Source organism: Polychytrium aggregatum (assembly GCF_025602895.1).
Source record: "Polychytrium aggregatum strain JEL109 chromosome Unknown BJ171scaffold_35, whole genome shotgun sequence".
In the NCBI taxonomy this organism is placed as follows: domain Eukaryota; kingdom Fungi; phylum Chytridiomycota; class Chytridiomycetes; order Polychytriales; genus Polychytrium; species Polychytrium aggregatum.
Window position 1 is genome coordinate 206,316 of NW_026516237.1, and position 25,034 is coordinate 231,349.

The 25,034-nt window shown below is 56.9% G+C and overlaps 12 protein-coding genes across 12 annotated transcripts; 4 read left to right on the forward strand and 8 right to left on the reverse strand.

The window, feature by feature from the left end:
* Positions 1-57: 57 nt before the first annotated feature.
* Positions 58-6,599, forward strand: BJ171DRAFT_584615 (C2 domain-containing protein; the record flags this gene model as incomplete). The annotated part of the gene is made up of 15 exons (XM_053114310.1): positions 58-202; positions 383-601; positions 731-861; positions 1,024-1,161; positions 1,303-1,395; positions 1,494-1,658; positions 1,759-1,881; positions 2,032-2,137; positions 2,325-2,469; positions 2,664-3,580; positions 3,821-4,633; positions 4,758-4,901; positions 5,063-5,359; positions 5,485-6,267; positions 6,454-6,599. 15 exons carry the CDS (start codon positions 58-60, stop codon positions 6,597-6,599), a joined length of 4,365 nt encoding a protein of 1,454 aa, XP_052964043.1.
* A 59-nt stretch (positions 6,600-6,658) lies between these two features.
* BJ171DRAFT_629302 (uncharacterized protein) lies at positions 6,659-7,745 on the forward strand (the record flags this gene model as incomplete). Its single annotated transcript, XM_053115590.1, has 1 exon — positions 6,659-7,745. One exon carries the CDS (start codon positions 6,659-6,661, stop codon positions 7,655-7,657), a length of 999 nt encoding a protein of 332 aa, XP_052964044.1. The 3' UTR covers positions 7,658-7,745.
* On the reverse strand, positions 7,746-8,791 carry BJ171DRAFT_193542 (uncharacterized protein). Its single transcript, XM_053106199.1, has one exon. It carries the CDS (start codon positions 8,492-8,494, stop codon positions 7,835-7,837), a length of 660 nt encoding a protein of 219 aa, XP_052964045.1. The 5' UTR covers positions 8,495-8,791; the 3' UTR covers positions 7,746-7,834.
* BJ171DRAFT_193529 (uncharacterized protein) lies at positions 8,744-11,991 on the reverse strand. The gene is made up of 7 exons (XM_053106198.1): positions 11,419-11,991; positions 10,627-11,174; positions 10,102-10,424; positions 9,708-9,822; positions 9,546-9,578; positions 9,175-9,265; positions 8,744-9,038 (listed from the first exon to the last, which is right to left on the reverse strand). Exons 1-7 carry the CDS (start codon positions 11,626-11,628, stop codon positions 8,994-8,996), a joined length of 1,365 nt encoding a protein of 454 aa, XP_052964046.1. The 5' UTR covers positions 11,629-11,991; the 3' UTR covers positions 8,744-8,993.
* A 257-nt stretch (positions 11,992-12,248) lies between these two features.
* Positions 12,249-14,330, reverse strand: BJ171DRAFT_193580 (mitochondrial carrier domain-containing protein). Its single transcript, XM_053106200.1, has 5 exons — positions 14,017-14,330; positions 13,675-13,823; positions 13,492-13,535; positions 13,039-13,316; positions 12,249-12,814 (listed from the first exon to the last, which is right to left on the reverse strand). Exons 1-5 carry the CDS (start codon positions 14,151-14,153, stop codon positions 12,547-12,549), a joined length of 876 nt encoding a protein of 291 aa, XP_052964047.1. The 5' UTR covers positions 14,154-14,330; the 3' UTR covers positions 12,249-12,546.
* Positions 14,331-15,469: 1,139 nt separating this feature from the next.
* BJ171DRAFT_402028 (Sel1 repeat family protein) lies at positions 15,470-15,682 on the reverse strand (the record flags this gene model as incomplete). Its single annotated transcript, XM_053107214.1, has 1 exon — positions 15,470-15,682. A coding segment is annotated over one exon (213 nt), but the record flags the coding sequence as incomplete, so codon positions are not given.
* Positions 15,476-16,145, reverse strand: BJ171DRAFT_444897 (uncharacterized protein). Its single transcript, XM_053108157.1, has one exon. The coding sequence runs from the start codon at positions 16,129-16,131 to the stop codon at positions 15,790-15,792; it is 342 nt and encodes a 113-aa protein (XP_052964049.1). The 5' UTR covers positions 16,132-16,145; the 3' UTR covers positions 15,476-15,789.
* Positions 16,146-16,376: 231 nt separating this feature from the next.
* BJ171DRAFT_193598 (kinase-like domain-containing protein) lies at positions 16,377-17,982 on the forward strand. Its single transcript, XM_053106201.1, has one exon. The coding sequence runs from the start codon at positions 16,476-16,478 to the stop codon at positions 17,805-17,807; it is 1,332 nt and encodes a 443-aa protein (XP_052964050.1). The 5' UTR covers positions 16,377-16,475; the 3' UTR covers positions 17,808-17,982.
* On the forward strand, positions 17,618-18,708 carry BJ171DRAFT_516076 (uncharacterized protein). Its single transcript, XM_053112010.1, has one exon. It carries the CDS (start codon positions 17,954-17,956, stop codon positions 18,497-18,499), a length of 546 nt encoding a protein of 181 aa, XP_052964051.1. The 5' UTR covers positions 17,618-17,953; the 3' UTR covers positions 18,500-18,708.
* Positions 18,709-20,464: 1,756 nt separating this feature from the next.
* BJ171DRAFT_516082 (uncharacterized protein) lies at positions 20,465-21,419 on the reverse strand. The gene has a single exon (XM_053112011.1). It carries the CDS (start codon positions 21,354-21,356, stop codon positions 20,682-20,684), a length of 675 nt encoding a protein of 224 aa, XP_052964052.1. The 5' UTR covers positions 21,357-21,419; the 3' UTR covers positions 20,465-20,681.
* Positions 21,420-21,500: 81 nt separating this feature from the next.
* On the reverse strand, positions 21,501-21,719 carry BJ171DRAFT_405891 (Sel1 repeat family protein; the record flags this gene model as incomplete). Its single annotated transcript, XM_053107237.1, has 1 exon — positions 21,501-21,719. A coding segment is annotated over one exon (219 nt), but the record flags the coding sequence as incomplete, so codon positions are not given.
* Positions 21,720-22,662: 943 nt separating this feature from the next.
* BJ171DRAFT_193607 (uncharacterized protein) lies at positions 22,663-24,270 on the reverse strand. Its single transcript, XM_053106202.1, has 3 exons — positions 23,771-24,270; positions 23,061-23,659; positions 22,663-22,907 (listed from the first exon to the last, which is right to left on the reverse strand). The coding sequence occupies exons 1-3, from the start codon at positions 24,204-24,206 to the stop codon at positions 22,794-22,796; spliced, it is 1,149 nt and encodes a 382-aa protein (XP_052964054.1). The 5' UTR covers positions 24,207-24,270; the 3' UTR covers positions 22,663-22,793.
* Between the last annotated feature and the right edge of the window lie 764 nt (positions 24,271-25,034).

The window sequence follows — 25,034 nt, forward strand, 5'->3', positions numbered from 1 at the left end:
ATCGACGCTCGCATCGCTTCCAGCAACCGGCCGCAGCGCTGCATATCAATGGAAACAATGGACAGCGACCCAAGCTTGTCGGAGAGGGAGCTCCACAGGCAGGAGATGGTCGACTACATCCAGCAGCTCGAACAGGAGCTCAGGCGGACCAGGGAGAGCCTCCAAGCGCTGGATTCCGGCTCCAGGCTCACGATATCGAGCGGTAATCCTAATCCGGTTGGACCTGCTGCCGTTTGTTGCCTTGCCAAACTCGATGCCTCTTCTTGCACCCGAGACTGATCCGCTTGGCTCCCGCTGTTGATGCATACAGTGCCTGGCGGACCAGCAGAACACCATCACCATGGCCCCCTGGCCCTTCTGCCTGCCGATCCTCGGCACACAGACAGCTCCAACCATGACCACATCAGCGAGCAGGAGCTCGGAACCTTCCCCCCAGAGGAGCAGGCCCAGCTCTCGCCAGCCCAGCTCTCGCCAGCCCACAGAACCCAAGAAGCAAAGACCGAAGTCATCTCACCCTCCGAGCTCAACCGCTTGTTCTATGCCGAATCGTTGACCGCATTTGCCTATGTAAACTCGGCGATCGTCGTCGCCTGGGTTGCTGGTATGGAGCCGATTGTATCCGCACGTTATCGGACGGTCGTGGACTCGGACGCCGTGTCGCTTGAGTCGGGCTGCACCCCCTTGGCGGGCTGGCGCATCCTTTAAAACTCGTTGGTCCGTCCTTCCCCAGGCCTCTACAGCCTCCATTTCGCCTGGATTGTCCATGTCATGTTCTTTGCGGGCATGTCCTTTCGGCGCAACATCATGAGACTGAAGCAAAAAGTCCGCGGCGAGGTTATCCAGGAAATCAAGTCGCAGAAGGTGGGCAGCAAAGCGATATCGCTCAACATTCCTAATCAACCTTGCCTTTATGAATGCTTGCTCGGATCTGACGCCGTATCATGCCCAAAAGCTCCCTCATACGACAATGCACCCGGCTAACATCCATGCCGACTGTCTCATTGGAACTCTATCTGTGGATAGATTGCCACGGACGCCGAAAGCACCGAGTGGCTCAATTCGTTCCTGGAGAGGTTTTGGCCGATGCTCGAGCCCACACTGTCGGCCTCGATCATGCAGCTCATCAACAATGTGCTCGACGTGAGCAAGCCCAATTTCCTGGTAAGCATCCGTCAGGGACTGATTGCTTAGAACGGCTTCCTGCTGGCATCGCTGTCTCATTCACACAATAGCTCCGAATCCGGCCGAGATCATCCACTGCTTGCTAACAACCCCTGCCGCTATCTCATCGCCGACCCACAGGACGATTTGGTGCTCAAGGAGTTCACCCTTGGCTCAAAGTCGCCGAGAATCGAGTCTATCCAGACCCCGCAGCGAACCGAGGCCGATGTTTTGGTTGGCATCAAACCACGTCTCATTTGCCCGAGCGACTGGCGGTGCTTGCGGATTATGTTGAACCACTCACTCACTCACGTCGCTTTGGCACCGACCAGATCCTCGACTTGGACCTCTCATTCATACCCATCGACGAGCAGTTCAAAACCATCCAGCAGCTTGATATGCGCAACTCGGTGATTGAGCTTATTGCTCGTGTGGGTCGTGGATTGGCTTCCATCTCGCTTCCGATTCTTCTCAAAGAGCTGGAAGTTCGAGCAAAGGTAGGCACCGCACTTACCCTGCGTAAGTCCCTGGCTCCAACCAGCCCACAAGCAAGCGCGGTGCGGTTTGTAACGACCTGCTGTCACTCAAAAAATGCAGGTTCGAGTCTATCTCAAGTTTATGACGGCGTTTCCCCATATCAAGACGCTGCAGTGGGAGTTCAACGAGCATCCACATGTGGACTTTATTCTACGACCGCTAAAGGCTATGGATGTGATGGATGTGGGTAAACGGCTGTGCAGAGCAGTGCGCCAGTGGATAGATGATCTGCCAACGACAGCCCACGGAAAAATGAGGACGATGCTCGCATATCCATGCCAACGACACCGTGCCGTGCTCCATATACTCACGCCTCCCCCCCCCCCGAAACAGATCCCCGGTTTGAACTCGTTTATCAAAGACACGGTCGATTCACAAGTCCGCAACTTGGGTGTCAGCACCATCGAGATCGCGAGTATCTTCGCCACCGAAGAGCCCGGTGAGCCTGCCTCTGCACTCTACATCACACGGTCTCCCCGCTGGATGCGGCTTGCGAGGCAGACGCCATGGAGCCGAGATGGTCATTCTCTGCGCCCCAGCTGGCGGGCACGACGTGTATCAACTTTGCAGCGCTCGCAACTGCTATGGGAATGCGAATGTTACTAACAGCTACATCCACGTTCCAGCCGATAAGCCCGTTGGCATCCTGCGGCTGATCATCCACGAGGCGGTCAATTTGCGCAACCTCGAAAATCTACGCAAGAGCGATCCCTACGCCCGTGTCATTATCGGCGGCTCTATCGTTGCTAGAACCAAGGCGATTGAGGAAAAGTGAGTGACCCTGGATACATTCTTATTGCGACACCATATCCACAATCCTAACGGTGCGGATGCAGCCGATCGCATCGGTGCTATCGATGACGATCTCGATGTTGCCGGTGGTGTGGTGACACCCATCATGCTGACATCACGGCAGCAGCTTCTAACCTCGTTCGTGCCTCTACCTCCCTCCGCGGCATTGACAGCCTGGATCCGTTCTGGAACGAAGATCTCTATATCGTTCTGACCCACAGCACATTCAAGCAGCTCACTAATGCATCTGATGAGCTGCGGGTCGAGGTCATGGACTGGAACACGCTAACGGACCGGTCTATGGGCATCACACCAACCCTTCATCTCAACCGCTGGATCAAGCTCCTTGACGAATCTCTTTCTTTCCAAACCTCCAACGATCCCCCAAGGCAACGAGAGGCGGATTGGCTCGTTGATCAATGGGGTCATCCGTGCGCCGAGAACGATTCGCGGTTCAAAACCCTCGTTCGCGTCGACGACCCCAACCGCACCACGGGTGGCGAGGTCCGAATCGACATGCAGTTCTTCCCGGTGACCCGCCCTGCGCAACCCCTGTCCGCGCCAGTCCTGGGCCTCGTTAATCCCCCAATCGAGCTTGGGCGAGGCATCCTCCGCGTTGTCGTCCACCAGGTGAAGGAGCTCGATCGCTTCAAATCCCTCAACGGGCGGTACAGTCCCTATGTGGTGATCGAGGTCAATGACGCCAAGATGTTCTCGACGCCCGTTCGTCGCAAGACAAACAGTCCGGTGTGGGATGCACCTTTCCAATTTTTCTGCAAAGACGCTTCCAGCACAAGTCTCCGCTTCATCGTCAAGGACCAACGCGGCCTGCAGCAGAATCCAATCATTGGCGAGTGCACCATCATAGTGAAAGAGCTGCTTGATAGAGAAACCAATGACGACTGGTTCCGGCTGTTTGGCATCGAGAGCGGCAAAATACGGCTGACGTTCATGTTCACGCCTGTGCGTGTGCTGAGCGAAGATGTTCCGATGGAGGAGCGGCCGAATGGATACTATCCCGTGAAACCCATAGGTGTGATTCGAGTCAAGGTGAAGGAGGCCAAGGGCCTCAAGAAAGTCGACATGATCGGTGAGGATCTGACTCGCACCCATGTGCTTGAATATCGAGCCCATGGTTGTCATGCTGGTTGTCGGCCAGTGCTTCGCCAATCCACTGCGTGTGGCTGCCCTCTGTCCGTCTCTTAGTCCTTGCCAAGCCGGTAGCTCTTGGAGTTTCCAAGAGTTTGGGGCCTCCTGTCTTGTTGGATCGTTCTCGCAGGGATCGATTTCTCCCTGTGACTAATCGATTTGCTGCTCGCTTGTATCACAGGATTGTCGGATCCCTTTTGCAGTCTCTACGTGGCAGATCGCCGCTTTGGCATCACCAACCACAGAAACGCCACGGCGGACCCAGTATGGGACGAAACCTTCCTCGCTCTGTGCTACACGCCAAGAGAGCTGCTCCGCTTCGAGCTTTATGGCTGGGGTGGGAACAACAAGGAGAAAGGCGGCAACCGAAGCCTGGGTGTCGTGGAGTATCCGATCGAAGACCTCATTCCGTCTAACGTGATGCAGAGCAGCGGTGCCGGCGAGGAAATCGAGCCGCAAGATGACCGAAAGGGGTCCTCCAAATCACCGATCGAGAGCATCAAGTCCGACGGTGTGAGCGGCGATCCGAGCCGAGGCAGCTTGGCGCTCAAGGAGCAATTCAGTTCCCGTTCGAGCCATGCATATGTCAACGGCAATGGAACGAGCGAGTGGAACGATCCTCTCAAGTGCGGCTGGAAGCGCATCGAAGGTTACAGTAACCTGAGGGTTCTGCAAACGCCACACGGCGCCGATGTCTGGGCACCGATTTACTTTCCAAAACCGCAAACCGATTTGGCTCCAGCAAGTCACACGGCTCCGGCAACAAACGATCCCAAGCCCGCCCCGTTCTCGCAGCAGCCCAGTGGCGAGCAGAAAGGACATATGCATTTCGAGGTCGAGTTCTTCCCGCTGCCGCAGCAGGATGCTCCCGAGACGGCCCCGGCTGAGCCTCAAGAGGACGATCCGCCCAGTGCCGCACCGGACCTGACCGACTCGGAGAACTTTACAGACGCAAGTAGCGAGTTTCTCCAACCCATCAAGGAGTACGAGTCGGGTAAGTCCCTCAGGATGAACGGGGGTCACGGAAATGACTTGATCTGTCCGGCTGATTCGTGACTATATCCATGGGCATGTCGGCGAGACCCGGGCCGTGGGTAACCTTTCTGATAACGACGCAGATGTATCGGTGCTACACATTCGGCTTCACGATTTCAAGAGCTCAATAGATCCAATCGATATGATGCCGTATGTTGAAGTCAATGTCGAGGGCGAGCCTGTTTGTTTCCAAACCCGGCCCCAGAAGTTGCGATGCTGGGAGGAAGGTGAGCACAGCCCAAGGTCATCAGATGACCCGGTGTGATCCGCTACATGCGCTTCTTTGGCATCATCGGCTGGTATGCACTGGCTTGCGACTCTCCGCACGTATGCTGACGTTGGCGATGCGGTCTGTGCCTGTACGTGCATTCGTGTCTGCAACGCTTAGCAACGAGTATCCTGGTCAAGAATGTTCGCACCAGAATCCACATTTGCGTTCGCAATGTGAGCGCAGCCCGCCCAAGCCCACAAGACCCTATCATTGGCAAGTGGGTTGGCGAAATCAAGGGCCTCGATGGCTCATGGAGTCTTAAATTGACCCGGCCGAGCCGCACAAAGGCCGGAAACACCAACGGCTCCGGCTCAATGAGCTCGAGTTTCACGTCGCACGACATTGATGCCGGTGTCATCGGGGTTTCTTGCGAGCTGGTCAACGTCCCTGTCCACCACGATGACCTCGAGTTCCGTGAGTACCTCTGCTTGGATTAGAACGCACATGGGTCCGAAGCATCAGCCCCAGGAAGCAGTTGGCTGACTCGGCCTCACCCATCGTGCGCTGTTGCTTATTTACCCGATCGATCCTTTCGACAGAGTCGGGAAAGCTGTTCATCGATATCATCGATGCCGAGAGACTGCAGCCCAACGATCTTGGCGCCACCATGAATCCTTACTGCTCAGTGTATTTGGACGATGCACTGCTGCACACAACCATGGTGCATTCCAAGACAATGAACCCGCACTTTGACGAGTCGATCACAGAGTTTGTCCGAAAGCGCTCGGGCTCCCTGCTGCGGTTCGACATCCACGACCGCAACAAGCTGAAATGGGACGGGCTGCTGGGTTCGTTTCGCGTGCGCTTGGCGAGTCTTCCGATCCGAACCATAGTCAAGCGCGAGTACCAGCTCGAGGGATCCAAGAACCCTGGCCGCATCCATGTGCGGCTGCTTTTTGAGCCCTCGGCGGATATCCCGCGGTCGCTGCTCAACACAAAGGCCGGTGTGGGCCGCGCCGGTCCCGGAAGTGTTGTGCGTTCGAGTCGCCGAAGCAGCGTTACGTCGGTCTCATCCACACATCTGTCGCCGCTGGCGCGGGGACTGGCTCGCGAACAACGCTCGTCCGAGGAGTACAGCACCTCTGGCACGAACCGCCAGCTCAGCCCGAGCACCGAAATCTCGCCGTCGCTGAGCGAGGTGCCGCACTCGAAACGCAAGGCCAGCATGCATATCAATGTGTCCAGCAACGGCGAATCGTCCACGGCCGACCGCGACGTGCTGCTCACTCCTGGAGCCGACATTACCCAGCTCCTGAGCGAGGCGGCCGACGGCAGTTTCCTGAGCGAATCACAGGTTCTAGGTTCAATTGCCGAGCTCGGAGGTGAGTCGAGATATATGTCATCGAGGCATAGATGATCTCAGCTTGCGCTGTCGCAGGAACATGCCATCGACCCCTATGGCGCCGAATCCCACGGTGTCCAGACACATGGGCTGTGTCGTCAGGGTTCCCGGTTAAAGGACGATTCTGTGGGAAACACAACTAATCGAGCTCCTTGGGCTGAAGCAGACGGCACTGCGTCTTTCACGCAGGACCAGCCCCTGATGGACGGCGGCCATTATCTGGATGTCACTGCTAGCATCGTCGAAGCCAAGGGCCTCGTTGGATTTGAAATCAATGGCAAGTATCCGGCGTGGCAATCGCTCGTCGGGTGACAGCTTGGGCTGCAGGACGAAGACATGATCGTCTATGGATGTCGCTGGATCGTCTATGGATGTCGCTGGATCCTCCGCTGATGACCAATTTGCCCTCGACTACCCTCCCCGCATCAGGCACATCCAACTGCTACGCCACCATTACCTATCAGACCGATCCTGTGGGGCGCCAGATCGAGGTTCACCGCACTCAGGTTGTCCGGAGGTCCCTGAACCCCAAGTGGCCCAGCGAAAAGTTTGCGCTGCGTCTTGGCTCGAGCGAACACAGCCGGACAATTATTCGGGTCGCGGTCTATGCCGTGCTTATAGTCCACTCCGATGCCTTGCTCGATGAAGGTTTTTGGGAATGGGAGCAGGACCTCGACGCTCTGGGACTCGACAGCGTCTTTGATCTGTGGGTGCCCCTGGAGTCTGGCGGCCAGGTGCGGATCAAGGGCAAGATTCGAGGCGGCGACCGCTCGCTGCCCAATTCCTTCGTTGGCTCCGATGTCGACATGGATCGCTCAAACAGTGTGCCTGTCATCAGCGCCAACGACGCACCCGAAGCCGGTGGGTCCGGAACCAACCGATCTCGAGCCCTGTCGTCGTCGGTCACCAGCCTCCTGACCCAAGTGCGAACATGGATTCCCGCCGGCCAAGTCCCGAACTCCGAAGGAGTGCATCGCCGGGCCGAGGGTCAGCCGTCGGCATCGTCCGCGCTCACCTCATTCCCGTCCCTGGCAGCTACGGCCTCGCTTGACCTCAACTGGCTCAACCAGTGGATACCGAATGCCAAGACCAAAGAGGCTTCGACCAGTGCCGGCGATCTGCTTGTTCCACCGAACGCCAACCCTGCTCCAAGCGGGTCGCCGCCGTACCTATCCGGCGCGGCAACCCCGATCTATGACGGGCCCCAGCCGGTGGCAGCGGCAAGACATCCCGATGCCGCAGACACGTCCGATGGCCCGTCGAGCATGGAGCGGAACGCCAAAGATGCGAGCGATCCAAGAATCGTCCAGCGGAAGCTTTCGCAGCTCCTCGAAGCAAGGGCGGATCAGCCCGCCGATCATGCAAAGTGAAAGTCACTCTCCGCCGTCATTGAATCCGGGCAGACCCGATGCGTCCCGGGCAACTGGCACACGAGCGGATTTGGACAGCGCCACCTTTGTCCACCCGCAATCCGATCTTCTGTCACACCTCCCTTTCGTTTATGATCTCCCGCGAAGCCCTTTCTCCCTTCGATGCTCGTGACGCAGCTACAGCTTGGCTGAGTGAGAGCCATCCGACTCCTTTCTCCAAGGAGGAAGTGTGTGTAGGGGGGGGGAGATGCGACCAACAACATTTTGTCGAAACCCTGTCGTGCATTCCTGTTCTGCAGCCATTCGCGTGCTTCTATCTACCTGTATTTTTCCTCTGATTGCTGTTGTCAAATTAAGCCTTTTCTCCTTCCGTTTCCACTGTCTCGTATGATTTCCTTGAAAGCCGCCTCCTATTTCGTAAAAGCCTCCCATGAAACAGTATCGAAGAAAGCAAACAATGACATAGCTACAACAAAAGCCGAAACCCCCGACCCATAACCCAACTGAAGGTTTTGCAAGTGGAATGATGATGCTTGTCGCTGCATGGAAGCTGCATCCCCGCTTTGCCCAGCCCTCCTGTTTCTCCTTCCCTTTCCTGGATCTCATGGATTCTGACCGGCCGTAAAAGCGCAGTGTCCTTCGCCACCACGTTTGGAATATATGCTTTACTCGGTCGGGAACGGATGTCAGCCTGGGTGAGTCTGCACTCGCCAAGCGGGTGTCTGTTGTGCTGCTAGACTGGAGGAGGATGACAACGGGCTGTATTGGACATGCAAAGCCCAATGGTGACAGCAATGCGGTAGTAACCTCAGAACGCGACCCACCAATAGAGATCATCAGTGCGAGGAAGGGACGGACGAGGATGTGGATGCCAGAAGGCGAGCAGCTCGAATATCGAGGTTTGAGTCATCATGTCTTTGCTCACAAGTTCACTAACTGCGACATCGGGGGCAGCTTCAAAGGATATGAAGAGGGAAGGAGGGAGCGGCTCGAAATGATAGAGTAGAGAAACAACAGAATAAATATTCGCAAGGAAGGGAGGGGAAATAACTGCGCTGGCTATTGGGACACAAAGCCGAAATTAGAGAGGGGCAAACGAGGGAAGCAAGACATGGAGCGAAGGCACTGCACTCACGGCAAGTCAAAAGAGCAAAGAAAGAAGAAACCGATATGCTACTAAAGGATTACTGAAACACTACTGAAACGCTACTGAAATGTTACTGAAAGCCGGCGGATTGCACAGAGATTTTGGAAAGAACAGCGAGATCAGGTCTGGACACATCATCGACCAGATATATGAAGGCAGCCAGCAGCCTCGTGACTGTGCCGGCCGGGCTTAGACGACAGACTCGAGTGAAATGTGCGTCAGCGCGGCTGAGAGCTGTGCGAGGACCAAAAGGTGGAGCGTCTTAGCAAGATGGACACGATGGCGTACTCAGATACGAAGCCTATGGGGCGGAAATCAGTTCCGTGGATATCGGCACGGCAAACCAACATCCTGAATCAAGGTCGCATACCTTGCACTTGGAAAAACAGCTATCGCAAACTTTGGTCTCGAGTCCTTCGGGATGGAAGTCGCGGGTGGCCACCGACAACTTGGCCTTGTTGCTGTTGTTGGCATGTCATGAGCGGGCAGGTGAGCAATCAAAGGTTAGCGGGTAGTTGACATGTGAGGCCCAGGCAAAGCTGGGGCATGATAGCACGGTGGGATGGCTATCCCGAAGCTTGATATGAACAGCCAGGCGAGCGAATCGCAGTGGACGTGAAAACAGCAAGCCGCATGACAGAGACAAGCTCTAGACCGGCCAGCGGACTCTAAGCCACCACGGCGGCCAAGTGGCGACCACAGGCCGCACACCGGCGACATCAACGGACACGAGACACGTACGACAGATGGCCCGAGCAAAAGACGTTGCCGCATCTTGAGACGAAACCAAAGGGTGAGGATGCGGGTGAGTACGCGGGGCGCCCAGCGGACATGGCTCTGATACCGGCTTGCGGACGCCGAAACAGCGGGTCGATCAGGTGCGAGCACACAGGGGCAGCCTACCTTCGACAATGGTGCTTTCTGGTCCAAACGCCAAAGGATTTGTCACATCCACTCATCTGACACGACGAAACGTCGGAATCCGGCACCCAGTGAGTTTGCTCGAGTTTGTGGATATCTGACAGCCCCCCGGTTAGCGACGAGGCAGGTATAATGAATACAGAAGCAGCAGTCAGTCAGCAAGATAACGGCAAATCGGCCGGTGCGAGCAGCCATGGTCTACCGGACCGATGTCGGTGGCCGGCGAACGGATGGAAGCGCGCCAGGCCGTTCCATGAGAACCGGTGGAGCACCGCCCGAGTCAGACAATCCAGCCGAGTCCAAACAGATTTAGCAGTTTGGCGGCAGACAGAGTGAATCGAGACTCGCTTGCCGCGAGAAGCCGAGGTGGACGTACCCGAGGTGACAAAGCTCTTTCGGAAGGCTGTGCTGACCGAGTGCTTGAACAGATCGGCGAGATGGGCCTCCAGACGATCAACTGCAGTCTGCAGCTCTCCAACTTGCGTGTCTCTGGCATCGAGAGTAGTAGAGAGGTCTTGGACGAGATTCTCGAGCCGCTCGCGCTCCTCGCGGGAACGGTGCGTGAGCTCGGCGTGCTTCTTCTGCAAAGCCGCATGCTCGATGGACGAAAAGACCAGCTGCTTGGTTTTTGCATCGATCAGGCTCTGCAGCGCGATTTGGCGACTTTCGTGTTCTCGGATTTTGAGCTGGCTCTGGATGCTGCGGTTGCCAAGCAATGATCGCCGGCGGAATTGCAATCAAGCACGAGCGTGGCGATCGAACAGGAAGAAATCAAAAGCCTGTCAGATGAGACCGTCCATCCAGTGACAGCTCGGCGCAAACCATCCCAAAGCAATTCCCAGACAGGCGAAACGCAGTGCCATCGCCGACATCAAGGGCAATCCGAAAAAAAAAGCTTTACACTGTGTCCTTGGAGTTGCACAGCTCGTTTTGCACATGGGCAAGCGCAGCCTTGACTCGAGAGAGCTCCGCGGAAATGCTGCACTGGGAGTCCTTGGTGGTCTCCGAGAGCCGCTCGATCTCCTCGGTCTTGCACTGATTGTCGGCCTTCAAGGACTCGATCTGCTCATCCTTGCGCTGGTTCTCGAGCTGCAGAGATTCAACTTGGACCTCAAGCTCCCGCAGCCGTTGGTGCGCGCTGCTGACGGACTTTGCCTGCTGCTCAATCTGTGCCTCGATGCTGGCAGAATCGGATGCATCGTCATGGACGGACGGATTGGACTGCTGGTTGGACTGCTGGTCGGCCAGCTGCAGGACAGTCCGGAGCTTGTCCCATTTTGCGTGAAAGCGCCGCAAGACGAGATCGCGTTCGTTTTCGAGCGAAAGAACCCGGGTATCCTTAGCTTCGAGGTCGGCACGGAGCGAGTCGCTGAGGCACTGGAGCTCGGCCAGACGCTCACGGAGCTGGTTGTTTTCCTTATGGACATCTGAGAGCCCGTCTGGGGAAGACTAGATGGGCGCAAGTGAGCGAGAGCGTCAGAACAGCGGAGCCGTCACGAGCATCCGCTACAGGGCCTTTTGCCGAATCAAAGCAAATGGCCGAGAGCAGACGCTCAAGAGGAAACAGAAGAAATATGAAGGGCATACGGCATCAAACTACAATGGAGCTGTGGTGACTCATCTCCATCGAGCCACCCATGCATACACCCCCCCCCGAAACGCTCTGAAATCGAAGCGGGTAACCAGCACTCACACATCGCCGGATGCTCTCGCTCTCACGCAGGGTCTCCGAGCTGGAGTGCGCGCTGAGCGAGGGCGTGCGCTTGGAGGTCTCGAGCTGCTGCTCGACCAACTCCTTTTCGGAAAAGAGCTGGTCGTATTTTTGCTGCAGATCGGTGTTTTCCTGGGTCAGGACCTTGAGGCGCTGGCGGAGAGACAGCGAATTGCGGGATCCGGTGGACATGGTGGCGGGTGGTGAACTGGGCGACAGGCACTAGATACAGATACGATACGGCGAAGTGTGGTGTGGTGTGATGCTGTGACAAGATAATATCGCTTGGATGGATGTCTCGCTGGCGAGCAGTCAATCGCGGCGATGTGGTTTGTGACGGAAGAGCGTTCTGGCGGGCTGCGGCGGATCCAAGGCGGGCTGGAGGGCAGGGAGACGGAGAGGCCAGGGAACGAGGACAAGATGCGGGTGGGGAGAAGGGGCCTGGGCGGGCGATGCAGCGAGATGGAGAGCAGGATGCAAGGCAGGACGCAATGCGAGATGGAGAGCAAGATGCGAGACAGAATGGGAGCAAGATGCAAGTCAAGACGAAGGACGGAATGGGCAGGAAGGAGACGGGCACCGAGGCGGGTGCGACAGGAAAGTGGTTCGGCGCCTATTTTGGGCAACGCTGTCTGTGTATGCAGCTGTGCTGCTGTGCTGTGGAGCTGTGGAGCTGCAGCCTCTGTATTTGCACTGTGGTGCCCCACTCGGTCGCACAGTCTTACGTCGTGCGACGCCGGGACAGCCGGTCGCACACGCGCGGGCACCACAAGGACCCGCTGCTCAGCTCGGCTGTTGCCACACCCACGCGGCCTGGCGGCTCGTGTTCCACACACAGAGACTGTGGAAACTGTATTCTGTGCTGCGACGCATCCTGGTTTGGACGCGCTCGCCACCACGAATCCCATGTTGGCCATGCGTGATCCAGTCCAGACCCCGGCTGCAGCTCCGTCTCCATCGAATCTCCATCGAATGCCCATCGGACCCCCGTCTGTCCATACCCCGTGCATTCGCTCAGTCCCCTGTTTCATATTGCAAATGTCTTCGCTGCAACGACCTCCCTACTCACTCCACAACTGTCCACTCTCCATCGGTCGAGGGCATGCGCACTCAAGCCGAGGCGGCGCCCTTGACGGCAGAAACAGGGTCTCGCAGACGCAGCAGCACCAGCAGGCCGATGGCGCTGCCAACCAACTCTTCCTTGAATGCAAACAGGAAGGCGCTGGTGAGCACCGACTGGACAATCTTGCTCTCAATGCCTTTGTACAGGCCCTTGATGCCCTCCTCCTTGATGATGCGCTTGAATCCGTCCAGGACGCTCTTATAGCGGGTCGAGTCGTCGGCACCGCCGGCAACCTGCATGCGCGACTTGACGACGCTGATGGCCGCCGATTCCGATTTCCGCAATTCCACCGATCGGAGGGTTGATGGAGCCACTGTTAGCATATTCTGCGACCGATGATGATGCAGAAGTTGAAGAAACCCTACCACCACACTCGAAGTTGCTGCTACGGCCCCCCTCCCCCCTTGTCGGACTACATAGTACCAAGGCAGACACTCGCCCTCCGCATGGATCATCACCCTGGTTTCGTCGATACGCACATGTAAGGGTAGGTGATGCCGGTTGCAGCAAGCTTGCTGATGGCTCCGAGAATGAAAAAGTCAAAGGCCGTCAGGTTCGATCGGACCCGCTGCAGCCGCTCCTTGAGCCGCTCGAACACGGTGTACTGGATCACCGGGTTGATGACCAGGATAAGGGCCGGCCAGATGCCCTTCCAGAAGCCCAGGATGCCGTCGCTCTTCATGATGGTCATCACGGTTTGAGCAAAGGTACTGGTCTCACTGGTCTTTGCACCGTCCTTCTTGACGACCTGGCGGGTCTGAAAATGGCAGTCGGGAGCACCTGTCAGCGCGGATCTGATGTGCCCACGATCAGGGACTATGGCTCTATGACTCCACTCCACAGCCCAGAGAGGCCTCTGCTTACTCCGTGCCACCGCCCCAAGCTACCCCCTGGGCTCGTATGTGCGTGTGAGACTAGCGAGGCATACTTACATTGACCACCCAGATCGGGTTGGTGAGCACCGCAGTGACAGCGCCTGGGTTGCATGCAGCATGATGGCGCCAGCGTTAGTCCATCTCGTCGGGGCCCACCCGCATATTCCAGTATCCACCAGCAGCAGCGATCGCTCCAGCGGCTCGCCCGCAATCATTCGGATGCATACGCCGCATACTTGCCTGCAACTGCGCTGCCCATCAGATTCTCGGTGACGGTGAGGCCGCGGCCCTCGCCAGCGGCTTTCTCGAGCGTGGCCTTGACAAACTCGTACCAGTAGTAGTAGATATACTGGGTGAAGGCAATGCCAAAGATCGCCGACTGCACGCCACTGGATGCGGTTCAGAGTCCAACGGATGATGGAAACCATGCTGGGTCAGCGCGGTCGCTACCACCGGCAGATTCAAGATGGTTGCTCTCCAACAGACAAACGGGTGGCCGGCCCACACACCGCCCGTCCCGCCATGCAGGCGGGGAGATTGGCGTCGACCGGCCTCGATCAGTCCAGCCACGACACCGCTTACGGGTAGAGTCCTTGGATGCCTTCTTCCTTGATGATGCGGATGGCGGCCTCGAGCTGGCCAGAGACGCCAGACTTGGTGCCTTCCTTCTTGACGGCGGCTCGCATCGACACCGTGGTCAGGGGATATGTGAGGATCATGCTGTGTGGTTAAGTGGCGAGCATTGGCAGATCGATCGTTCGGCCATGGCAGAAATGTGTCAGTGAGGACGAGGCGGCATGTCCAATCTGCTGTGGAAGAGAAGAGCCTGCCCAGGAGGACCAATCGGCTCGATACCACAACCACGCCGACTTGGTGACGAGCACCGACGCTGATCGGCGTCGCACGTTCGGCTTGCCTCCAGGCAGCTTCTGGCCATGACCATGATCCGACCCGCTCTTCGCGTGGGAAGAGGGATGGAGGGCAGAGTCGCCTGTCGAGATCAACGAGTGGACGTGGATTCCGACAAGCACCCTCCCTTCGGACGCAACTCTGCCCGATTGTGGATGCGCCCACGATCAATCTGCAGCCGCACAAAGCTACGCTATCGGCTCTGTCCGTCCAAGCTGATCTACCTGATGATACCTCCTCCGGCACCTGGACTCGCAAACAGCGAGAAGACATATCGGATCAACACAGACCTCGATATGCGACGATAGCCCCGCCATGACTCTCAGATCAGCCAGGCCATCCATCCATCCATCATCATGCGACTGTCGGGATGATGAAAACCGAGGCCGAGCCGCGGCAAGGGCGACTTACCAGCCAGGGCATGAGCAACGTTGTCAGACATGATGCAGGAACTCGGCTTGGACAGCGGGGATGAGGTGCGGCTGAAGGACGGAATATGCGCGAATCGGCCGGCAGCAGGAGAGACAGAATGCTCGATGGCATCCGGGCAGCGAGCGAGGTTATATGCGCGCGCGGGCTTCTGGGGAGAGCAGCAGCGTTCACGTGAAGCCATGCACCCGCAGTTCACATGGAAGCGAGACGAGGGAGCATGTGAGAAGGATGAAAGGAAGATTCAATCCCGGGGTCGGGGAGGGCAGCGCCAATGGTGCGGCCGCGTGGGCAACGGCAGAGAGGGCGGCGGGTGATGGACAGAGGCAATCAGACGATGGATGACGGCAGAGCGCAAAGTAGGAGGCGTGGATGGAGGCATGAGGCCGCTGAACTTGCGCTGGCTTGCAGGCCACGATCTCCCCATTCATGCTGTCGGTTGTTATTTGATAATAGGCGTAGTGCGCAGACAGGCTATATGAAATCATTTGCGTGTGCATGCCATGGATTGTGATTGCCGCGGCTTTGAGCGATATTCGTCATGGTGGAGCTGGGTTTGATTGTGCCGCGGTCTTGACAGTACTGTGGACCTGGTGCTGACTTCATGCCAGTAGTTGAGTGCATCGTCGTCGCTCTGTTCGGCACGATGGCCGATGAACGAGAACCAGCCACGAAGGAATGCAATGCGGATATCGTCATATCCTTGGGCGGCAGCCTTGGAATACCACTCGATGGCTGAGTCAAAGTCTTGGTCGACACCTTCGCCATTCTCGAAGCATCGACCGAGGGCAACTTGGGCCTGAGGGATTCCACGATCTGCCAGACTGCGGTACAACTCGACAGCCTTGGTGTGGTCTTGGTCAACTCCAAGCCCTTTGCGATAGCACTCGGCCAGGTGGAAGTGTGCCATTGGATGCATAGTTTCAGTGGCCTTGATCAGATACGGAAATATCAGCTGGTGCTGGGTATTCTCCGCAAGCTCATCGTCGTCTTCTTCTTGGTATATATCAACTTGCATCACCCGGGCCAGGAAGTACGATGCAAAGGCGCTCCTTGGTCGGCTTGTTCGATGAGCCAGGATCGGTCGGCTGTGTTTTGATCCTTGCAATGCAGCGAGAGGGCGATCTGGTCGCTCGGTGTGAGGCCAATCTGCAATTGTCCATCGGGATGACACAATCCTGCATTCTGGGACCAGGTGAGGAAACGAGGCAGCTTGGAGCTCAGGAGAGAACGGACTCGTTTGCACACTCGGAGCAGAATCTTGATGGTGCTGAGATCGAGGGCGAGTTGGAAGCTGTCGTTGCAGCAGATGATGGTGACGATGTCTGGGTTGTATTCGTCGATGGCCAGTCGAGCCATGCGAGGTGAGGGATGGACAATGGTAGCCATGATGTTCGATGTGTGGATTGAGTGGATTGGGATGAGAGTGCAATGATGATGCTGAGGAGATGATATGAGATGAGACGAGATGAGACGAGATGGGTGGAATGGAACGAGAGTGGCACAGTCACCAAACCAGGAACATGGCTGGATCCGTGGATCGAGTGTGCCAGCCAACCAATGTGTGTCATCAGAGTTCTTGCTCATGCTCCATCATTCCATCACTCCATCGCTCCATCACTCCATCACCCCTTCACTCCATCACTCCATCACCCCTTCACTCCTTCACTCCTTCACTCCTTCCAGCATCCATACCTCGCAACATGGCAAGCAGAGCCATTATCCGCCCCGCTCCCGAGCGTCCGTCCTGGTACATATCGCCCAGGGACATCACCGACCGCTCAGCCAACCCCATCGGCCGCGGTGGCTTTGGCGAGGTCTTCACTGGCACATACTTTGGCTCCAAGGTCGCCATCAAGCAGCTCCTTGGAAACTACAACAACCGGGAGCTCGCTGACTACAACCATGAGATCGATATCTGGAAGCAGCTCAGCCACCCACACATCCTCCCCCTGCTCGGTGCCTGCGACAAAGACGATGACGGCAACCCGATTCCTCCCTTCATGGTGTCGCCGTTCATGCCCAACGGCACCCTTCGCAACCATGTTGCCAACAACAATGTCCCACTCGAGGAGAAGCTCCGTCTCCTCTTCCAAGCTGCATCGGCTCTGGCATACCTCCATTCCCGCCGCATCATCCACGGCGATCTCAAGGCCCTGAACATCCTCCTGGACGGCTTGAACAACGCCGTCGTCACCGACTTTGGCATGTCCCGCACCAAGCACACCTCTGCCTCGCTGGACCGCAACCGATCCATGGGCCCGACCGGCGGTACCGACGGTTACATTGCACCCGAGATGCTGGACGACGATGATCCCAGCGGATCCACCATGAAGACCGACGTCTACGCCTTCGCCATCACAATGTATGAGGTCCTCAACGATGCCAAACCCGTCTGGGTCACCAACAACGGACAAGCCATGCTCAACCGAGCTATTGAACGCATTTCATGCAACGGCAAGCGCCCCAAGCGTCTCGATGGCATCCCCGACGATATCTGGGCCCTCATCAAACGCTGCTGGGCCCAAGATCCCGCCGCCCGTCCTGCCTTCCCCGACATCCTTGCCGTCCTCCAGCCATACAACCGAGCTACTGTCCCTGCCATTCCCACTCCCGCCGCCGCCAAGACCCCTCCTGTCAGTCAGGTTGTTGGTCATTTCACCACTCTCAGCGTGAACAGCCAGCCCCCGTCCCAGTCCAGTCGACCCGACGAGCTCAAGTTTGACGGCATCGAATCGGCCACTCGTCTCCCTACCTCCATCGTCTCCCTACCTCCATCGTCTCCCGCGCCAAGCAAGGTGATCCCGATGCCTGTCTCGATGCTGCCAAGTTGGTCTCAGTGGGTCTCCCTGTCCGCCACCAAGATTGGAAGCTCGCCGCCCAGCTCTACAGGGCCGCTGCCGACCGTGGCAGCCTCGAAGCATCCTTCCAGCTGGCCTGGCTCACATTCCTGGGCGAGGGGATGGCCAAGAACGACCGCGGTGCCTTCGTGCTTTGGCAGGAAGTCAGCACCAAGTCAACTGACACTGTCCTGAAACCCATCGCGACCCACATGGTCGGTTGGATGCACTACCTCGGCCGGGGTACCCAGCAGGACAAGCAAAAGGGCACCAAGATCATACGCAACAACAAATCCAATGTGTTCGGCCTTGGGGAGGACGAATGTCTGGTAGCTGGGGCCATGTCTTCGTCTGACTCATCCGCTGCCCGCAAGTTCTTTGATTTGTGCCAGCAGGGATCGGAGCAGGAATGGCTGTGCAGGCACATCATGGCTGTGTGTTTGTTCCATGGATTCGGAACCACCGGGGACCGGAAAAAGGCAGCGGCCATATTTGAACAGCTCGCCAACGAGGGTTACAGCGACAGCCAGGTCTGTCTTGGAGAATGTTACTTATTTGGTTGGGGAGTGTGGCGAAACCGAAAGCAAGCCCTCCAGTGGTACAGCAAATCGGCCAAACAAGGCAATTCTTACGGTCAGAATATGGTTGGCTTTTGCTACTACAAGGGATACGGAGTCACCAAGGACGACACCAAGGCGACCGAGTGGTGGCGCAATTCGGCCGAACAGGGCAATCGATACGGACAGAACAACCTCGGCACCTGTTACAAGTGTGGCTGGGGTGTCCCCCAGGACACCGACACTGCCCTCTTCTGGCTTCGCAAGTCCGCCGACCAGGGTTACAATTTGGCCATCGACGAACTCAAGTGGTTAAACGAGTGGCCTTGATCCCGATGCCGTCCCAAGCTCCACGCCCAAATAATCATGTCGCCCCGCTGAAATGCAACAAGGGCAGCCAAATCACCGCACCACCCAATTTCATCCAAATCCAACGATATCGACCTGTGGATTCGCAAAGTGGGCCCGATAGAGCGGCAGACGGCGAGTGAGGTTGTATTTGACATTCAGCACATCCAATACATCCAGCATACAAAACAGTTCTGTTCCATAACGATCGCTGATGTTGATCGACCGAGAGCATTATCGAATGGCTTGGGAATGACAACTGGGTATACGGTAATCGTGAGAAGATCCCGGAGTGGAACAACACGGCCAGAGCAAAAGGATCTCCAATTGGGAAGTGGAGACATGCGAATCACCTGAGATTACTCGGGGAGGTGTTCACCCGCTTGGTCCGCCGTGTGGGCCGGAGAGTCGGTGGGGATCGCAACAGGGTATATGTGTTTGCATGTTCACCGACTGTGGGATTGCTTGTGGAACTGATGGCCGGTAGTCTTGTGGAAATGCAGATATCGGGAACCGAATCAAAAGGAAAAGCTGGACAGGCTCACTGCCCGAGGCATTCCCTCCGACGACAAGCGATTCGCCACGGCCAAGTCTGAGCTCGGCACCACCAAGGCCAAGATCAACAAGCTGGCCTCCAGGATCAACTGGGCTCTCAAGCAGCTCGCTCTTGACACTCCTCCGGCCGTGTGCACAATGGTCCCTCTGTGCACCGCCAAGGCCAAGTATGTCAAGACCGACACGGCCACTCTCTGGGAACTCCTTGACACCGAACATCGTCTTGGACTCACATGGGGCATGCTCAAGGAACAAGGCGAGGACGGTGTCAACAACCAGGATCGCCTTTGGAATAGCTGCTTCAAGCTGCGTAGCTCCCTCTTCCAAGAGCGGGTCAGGGACAAGAAGCTGTTCAACTACGAGATCAGCACCGATGGCATTGGATGCACCATCGGCCTCGTCAAGTTTGTGCGTCGAACCAGGCGGACCAAGCCCACCACACCCGTCAAGACTGCCGAGCAGCGTATCCAGACCCACATCGGCAATCCAGACCCTGACAAGATCACTTGGATTGGTATCGATCATGGAGTCGGCTCCATCTTCACGGCGGTCATCCAAGCACCGGGCCACCAAGACGAGGCAGTCTCTTCTCCAATGGTCACTACCAGCACATGTGTGATCACAAGTCCGATACTGAGTGGCACAACACCAAGAAGAATCGACTCGGCATCGAGACCTGGATGTCGTCCACTCCCTCGCCCGAGGTGCAGTCCTCGGAGGGTTTCATGGGAAGCTCTGGTTGAACTGCCGGTCTGGTATATACAGCTAAGGTCCGCATTGCCCCCATGAGTCCAGCATCCATCTGCATCGCATCACACTGCATTGCATATCCCTCCTCTCGTGTGTGGCTGACAGCGCGACGCAGCACTAATACTTCCGTCTTTCTTGCTTCCAGGGTCCAAAGAGTCCTCTCCCAGTCGCCAGGCTGCACTGCAGTGGACTGGTTTCATCCTCGCATGGTCTTACCACACACGCTGGCGTGCCGCGGCGTCCCTGGGTCGGATCGAGGGTGGACCAGAAAGCTGCAGTGTGGTCAGTTGCTTTCTTTTGGCGGCTGGAGAGGCGAACCTATGCCCGTTTGGATCCAGGCCATTCGTCGCCTTTGCCATCCTTTTGTCAGTCCATCGATGCTGATCAGGGCACACTGCCTGGTGTCGGGTCGAGGGAGGATGGTCTTGGTGCCGGGGAAGGCTGGTGGCTTGCTGCCTGCATTCTTCATTACCATGTGGCGAGGGATGGTCTGGGTCGTGCTAACTCTTTCCACCATCTATGGTTGCAGAACGAGTATCGATTGTGAATGTCGAGTTGTTGTTGTCGAGTCATCGGATGTTTCCTCTCGGTCGATCAACATCAGCGATGAATATGAGACAACACTATTGGATGTATTGGATGTATTGGATGTATTGGATGTATTGGATGTATTGGATGTATTGGATGTATTGAATATCAAATACAACACTCGGCCATTGCCGCTTCATAGGAATCACTTTGCAAGTCCACTCTTTGGTACCATGGTATCTGGGATGGGTGTTGGCGGCGCAGTTTGGTTGGCTGCTCGGATCGCACGTTCAGCGTTGGGATTTGGTTGTTTGGGAGAGGGACTTGGGGATCAGGGCCACTTGCCGAGTTGCGTGAGTTTGTCGATGGCTTCTCTGTTACCCTGGTCGGCGGACTCTTGGTACCAGAAGACGGCGGTGTCGATGTTCTTGGGGACACCACGGCCATATCTGTAGCATTGGCCGAGATCTTCTTGTCCGTATCGATTGCCCCGCTCGGCCGACTTGCGATACCACTCAGCTGCCTTGGTGTAGTCACGAGTGGCTGCGTATCCATGATAGTGGCACACGCCAACCATAACCTGCCCATACGAATTACCTTGGTCAGCCGACTTGCTGAACCACTTGAATGCCTTATCGTTGTCCTCTGATACTCCTCCGCCACTCCAGAAGCACAATCCAATCCAGTACTGGCTGACGCTGTGGCCGTCATTGGCGAGTTGTTCGAATAAGCCTGCTGCCTTCTTCCGGTCATTTGTGGTTCCAAAACCGTTGAAGAAGCACACAGCCATTAGCTGTCTGCAGAGCCAGTCTCGGTTCGATCCCAGCTGGCACAATTGGATGAACTTGCAGGACGTGGGTGAATTGGAGTCGGCATGATTGTATCCAGCCAGACATTCATCCTCTCCAAGCTTGAACTCATCGGATTTGGTGTCTCGGATGATCTTGACACCTTTCTGCTCGTCGCGCACGGTACCCCGACCGAGGTAGTGCATCCATCCGACCATGTGCGTGGCAATGGGCTTGATGACTGGGTCGGTGGATTGGGTGCTGACTTCATGCCAGTGGTTGAAGGCATCGAGATCGCTCTGTTCGACACCATGGCCGATGAACGAGAACCATCCACGGAGGAACACGATGTGGAGTCGACCGTCTTCGCTGCCTTGATCTGCGGCCTTGGAATACCACTCGATGGTTGTGTTGTAATCTTGTTCGACTCCTTCGCCAGACTCGTAGCATCGGCCGAGGGCAACTTGGGCCTGAGGGATTCCACGATCTGCCAGACTGCGGTACAACTCGACAGCCTTTGCGTGATCTTGGTCGACACCGAGTCCGTTGCGGTAGCACTCGGCCAAGTGGAACTGTGCCATCGTGTGGTTTGTGTTGGATGCGTTCTCCAGAAGGCGGAAGATTTGTTGGTGGATGGCTTGCCGCTCGGACGTGTCAATGCGATCGCTATTGAGGTCGATTTGGAGGATCTTTGCCAGGAAGTAAGAGGCAGGAGTATTGCCCCGGTTCGCTTGTTCGATGAGCCAGGATCGATCAGCTGTGGCTTGTTGATCGCAATGCAGCGAGAGAGCGATCTGGTCGCTCGGTGAGAGGCCAATCCGCAGCTGTCCACCTGGATGACAGAGTCCTGCATTCTGGCACCAGGTGTCGAAGCGAGACACCTTGGAGTTCAGGAGGGGTCGGGCACGCCTGCACACTCGGAGCAGGGTCTTGATGGTGCTGAGGTCGAGGGCACGCTGGAAGCTATGGTTGCAGCAGATGATGGTGAAGATATCTGGGTTGTGTTCCAGTGAGTACTGGGCGATATCGGGCATCGACGAGGTTGTTCTGGCTTCAGCTTGGGTTTGGTGGGTGGCAGATGCTGTGGTTGAAGCAGGCTCATTCATGCTGGCCATGTTGGCGGAGACAGGAGGCAGCAGGATTGGAGACAAGTGGGTGATGGAGATGGACAGGAGAGAGAGACAAGTGGAGAAGCAAGCCAGATCCTGGCAAGCCAAGCACTGGCCATTGAACTCACACACACACACACACATGCCTGGCTCGATCCGATGGTTTGCTTGCTGGATTCGTTGCTCTCCCATTGCCACATGCACTGCCACATTCATTGAATGTGGAATCGAACATCGTATCGAGTCCTGCAGGTTCGCCATCCAAACCAGATGCACCTCACCCATGACACTCTCATCTTGACCATGTTCGATCCGCTCCTTCCCTCAGCCAGACTGTGCGGCTCATCCTCTGGGATGTGGCATGATGTCACAATGAGGAGACATCGAGACATCGAGATAACTAGATAACTAGACAACGAGACATCGAGACATCGAGGCATTGGGACAACAAGAGCGAGAGCAGAGTAAAGACTACAAGAGGATAACCCGACGAGGTGGAGGAAGCAGCATTGGAGGGATTGTGCAAGCTTGGCGAGCCAGCGGGTTTCAGCGAACATAGCTGGGGAGGCCGTCGTCGTGTGTTGCCTGAGGAGCGACATCCACGGCGCGGAGACAGTTCTCGGAGACGAAGCCAGAGCGACCTGTGCGCTGGTTGAAACCCTGCCAAGACACATTTGATGAGCAAGACGAATGACGAGGACGTGAGCAAGACGAAGGTGTGGATGCATTGTCCATCCAGGACTGAGACACAGCAGCAGCAGCAACAGCAGCAGCGATGCCGACAAGATCAGGACACAGTCCAATAACTCTTACCTGGGCAAATCCGTTAACAAACGGTGGCTGGACCAAGATGGTGTCGCCGAGACTCAGACTGATCTGCTGGGGGTTCTTTGTATCGATGGAGGCGATGGCGACGTACTTGACGGAGGCCGCAGCATTGGAGGAGCCAGGCTGCTGCTGGCTGTAGGTCTGGCTAGGGGCTTGGCTGTAGGTCTGGCTAGGGGCTTGGCTGTAGGCTTGGGTCTGGGTGGGAACTCGATAAGCCGAGTGGTTCGAAGTACTGGGGGCATAGACAGAGGGGTTGGGAGCGCCACTGTCGGAATAGCCCGTGGAAGGAGCATAGTAGGCGGTCGGCTGCGAGACAGGAGCGCTGCTCTGATAGGCAGCAGGCTCGTATCTGTTGGTGGCATAGCCGGGAGACTGGTTGGCGACAGCAGGAGCATATGGGCCCTTCGTATACTCAGACATGGAGTTGGGGGCACCCTGATGAAGGTAAGGGTTGGAGTTTTGAGCAGGAACGAGCTCGATCATGGACGGATTGTTCATGGAAGGCCTCTGCGCAGGCGGCGTCGTATTGGCAGGCTTTTTGGAGCGGCGGAACCAGATGACGCCGACGATGGCAGCAACAACGACTGGGTGCAGGAGAGATTGGATTGCAGCACAGGGTCAGAAACAGCTGCGCGAACAGATCGGTGACGGCCGACAGTGTCCATCACGAGCAGGACATGCAGTCGCATACTTACCGACAACACCCGCAGCACCTCCGGCAATCGCAGCGATCGGCAACGAGGACCCTGAGCCATCGCACGTTGTGGGAGTCCAAGTCCCCGGGAATGAAAAGGTGCAGAAATCGCTGCTTTCACCAAAGAATAAATTGCGGCAAGCGACGTAAGGCTGGTTGTTGACGATACCGGTGACGCAGGCATAGTTGGTGTCTGTGCTGGAGCACGGGTTGATGGCTTGGTTGGAAGCTTGGCAGCCATTGAGACCGCAGCACATCCGAGCCAGCAACTGGTGCTGCGAGTCCGAGGTCAGGAAGGTCTTGACATAAGTGATGTCGCTGGCCGACACGCTCAGGCAGTTGCCATTGGTGAGCGAGCTGATGGGGGCAGCGCATGTATAGTTGTTCTGCTGGCTGCCTTGGACACAGAGCTCGTTGACGCAGTATTGCTGGCTCATGGTGGACGGATTGGCTGGTGGACTGGCTGGTGAGGAGATGAGGGGCAAGCTGGTGAAGGTCGGCGAGCAGGCGGCGAGCAGGTCAGGATTGGGTTGGTGGAGAAGCAGGACCGCAGACCCACATTGAGCCGAGCGCGGGTTTGGGAGGACAAGTGTGTCTCCACCAATCAGAGCGCAGAAACGGCGCCTGTGTGGCCGCGGGTGACACGAGATGGTCCTCGTTGCTCTCGCCTCGGTCTCGCCCGTCGCCTTCCCTCTCGCTCCTCGCTCTTCGCGTCGCTTGCAACCCAGTCCTCCTCGCCTCTCCGAGATCGCACCTCGGCCATGATTTTCGCTCCAGATCTCCATGAATCCCGATCTCAGCCCTGGTCCTCCTGCCGCTGGCTCCAGCGTCGCTCCTGGCACCGTCCAGCCAGGTCCGCCTCCTGTCCAGGCCCCTCCGTCGCAGCCCAGATCCCTCCAGCCTGTCGTTCAACTGCCAATCCAACAACGTCCTCTCCAACCGCAATTCACATCCCAGGCCGATCTGCCATCCCAAAGTCATCTCGCACCTCGGAATCAGCAGCTCACACATCCTGTCGGCCATCCTGCAACACCATTCCCCACTAATCGCAGTTCTCCAGGCTCAATCTTGCCACGGCCCGGCTCATATGCTGGCCCACACGATCGACCCGGCAATCCTGCACTCATCAATCGCCATGCACAAGATCCTTTCGCTCATCAAACTCTCCCGCAACAACCACCGGTGCTCCAGCCTCCTTTCTCTGTGCCAGCACAATTCCATCCAATGCCGACCACGCATCTACTGTTTTCGTCAGCCCCGCAGTC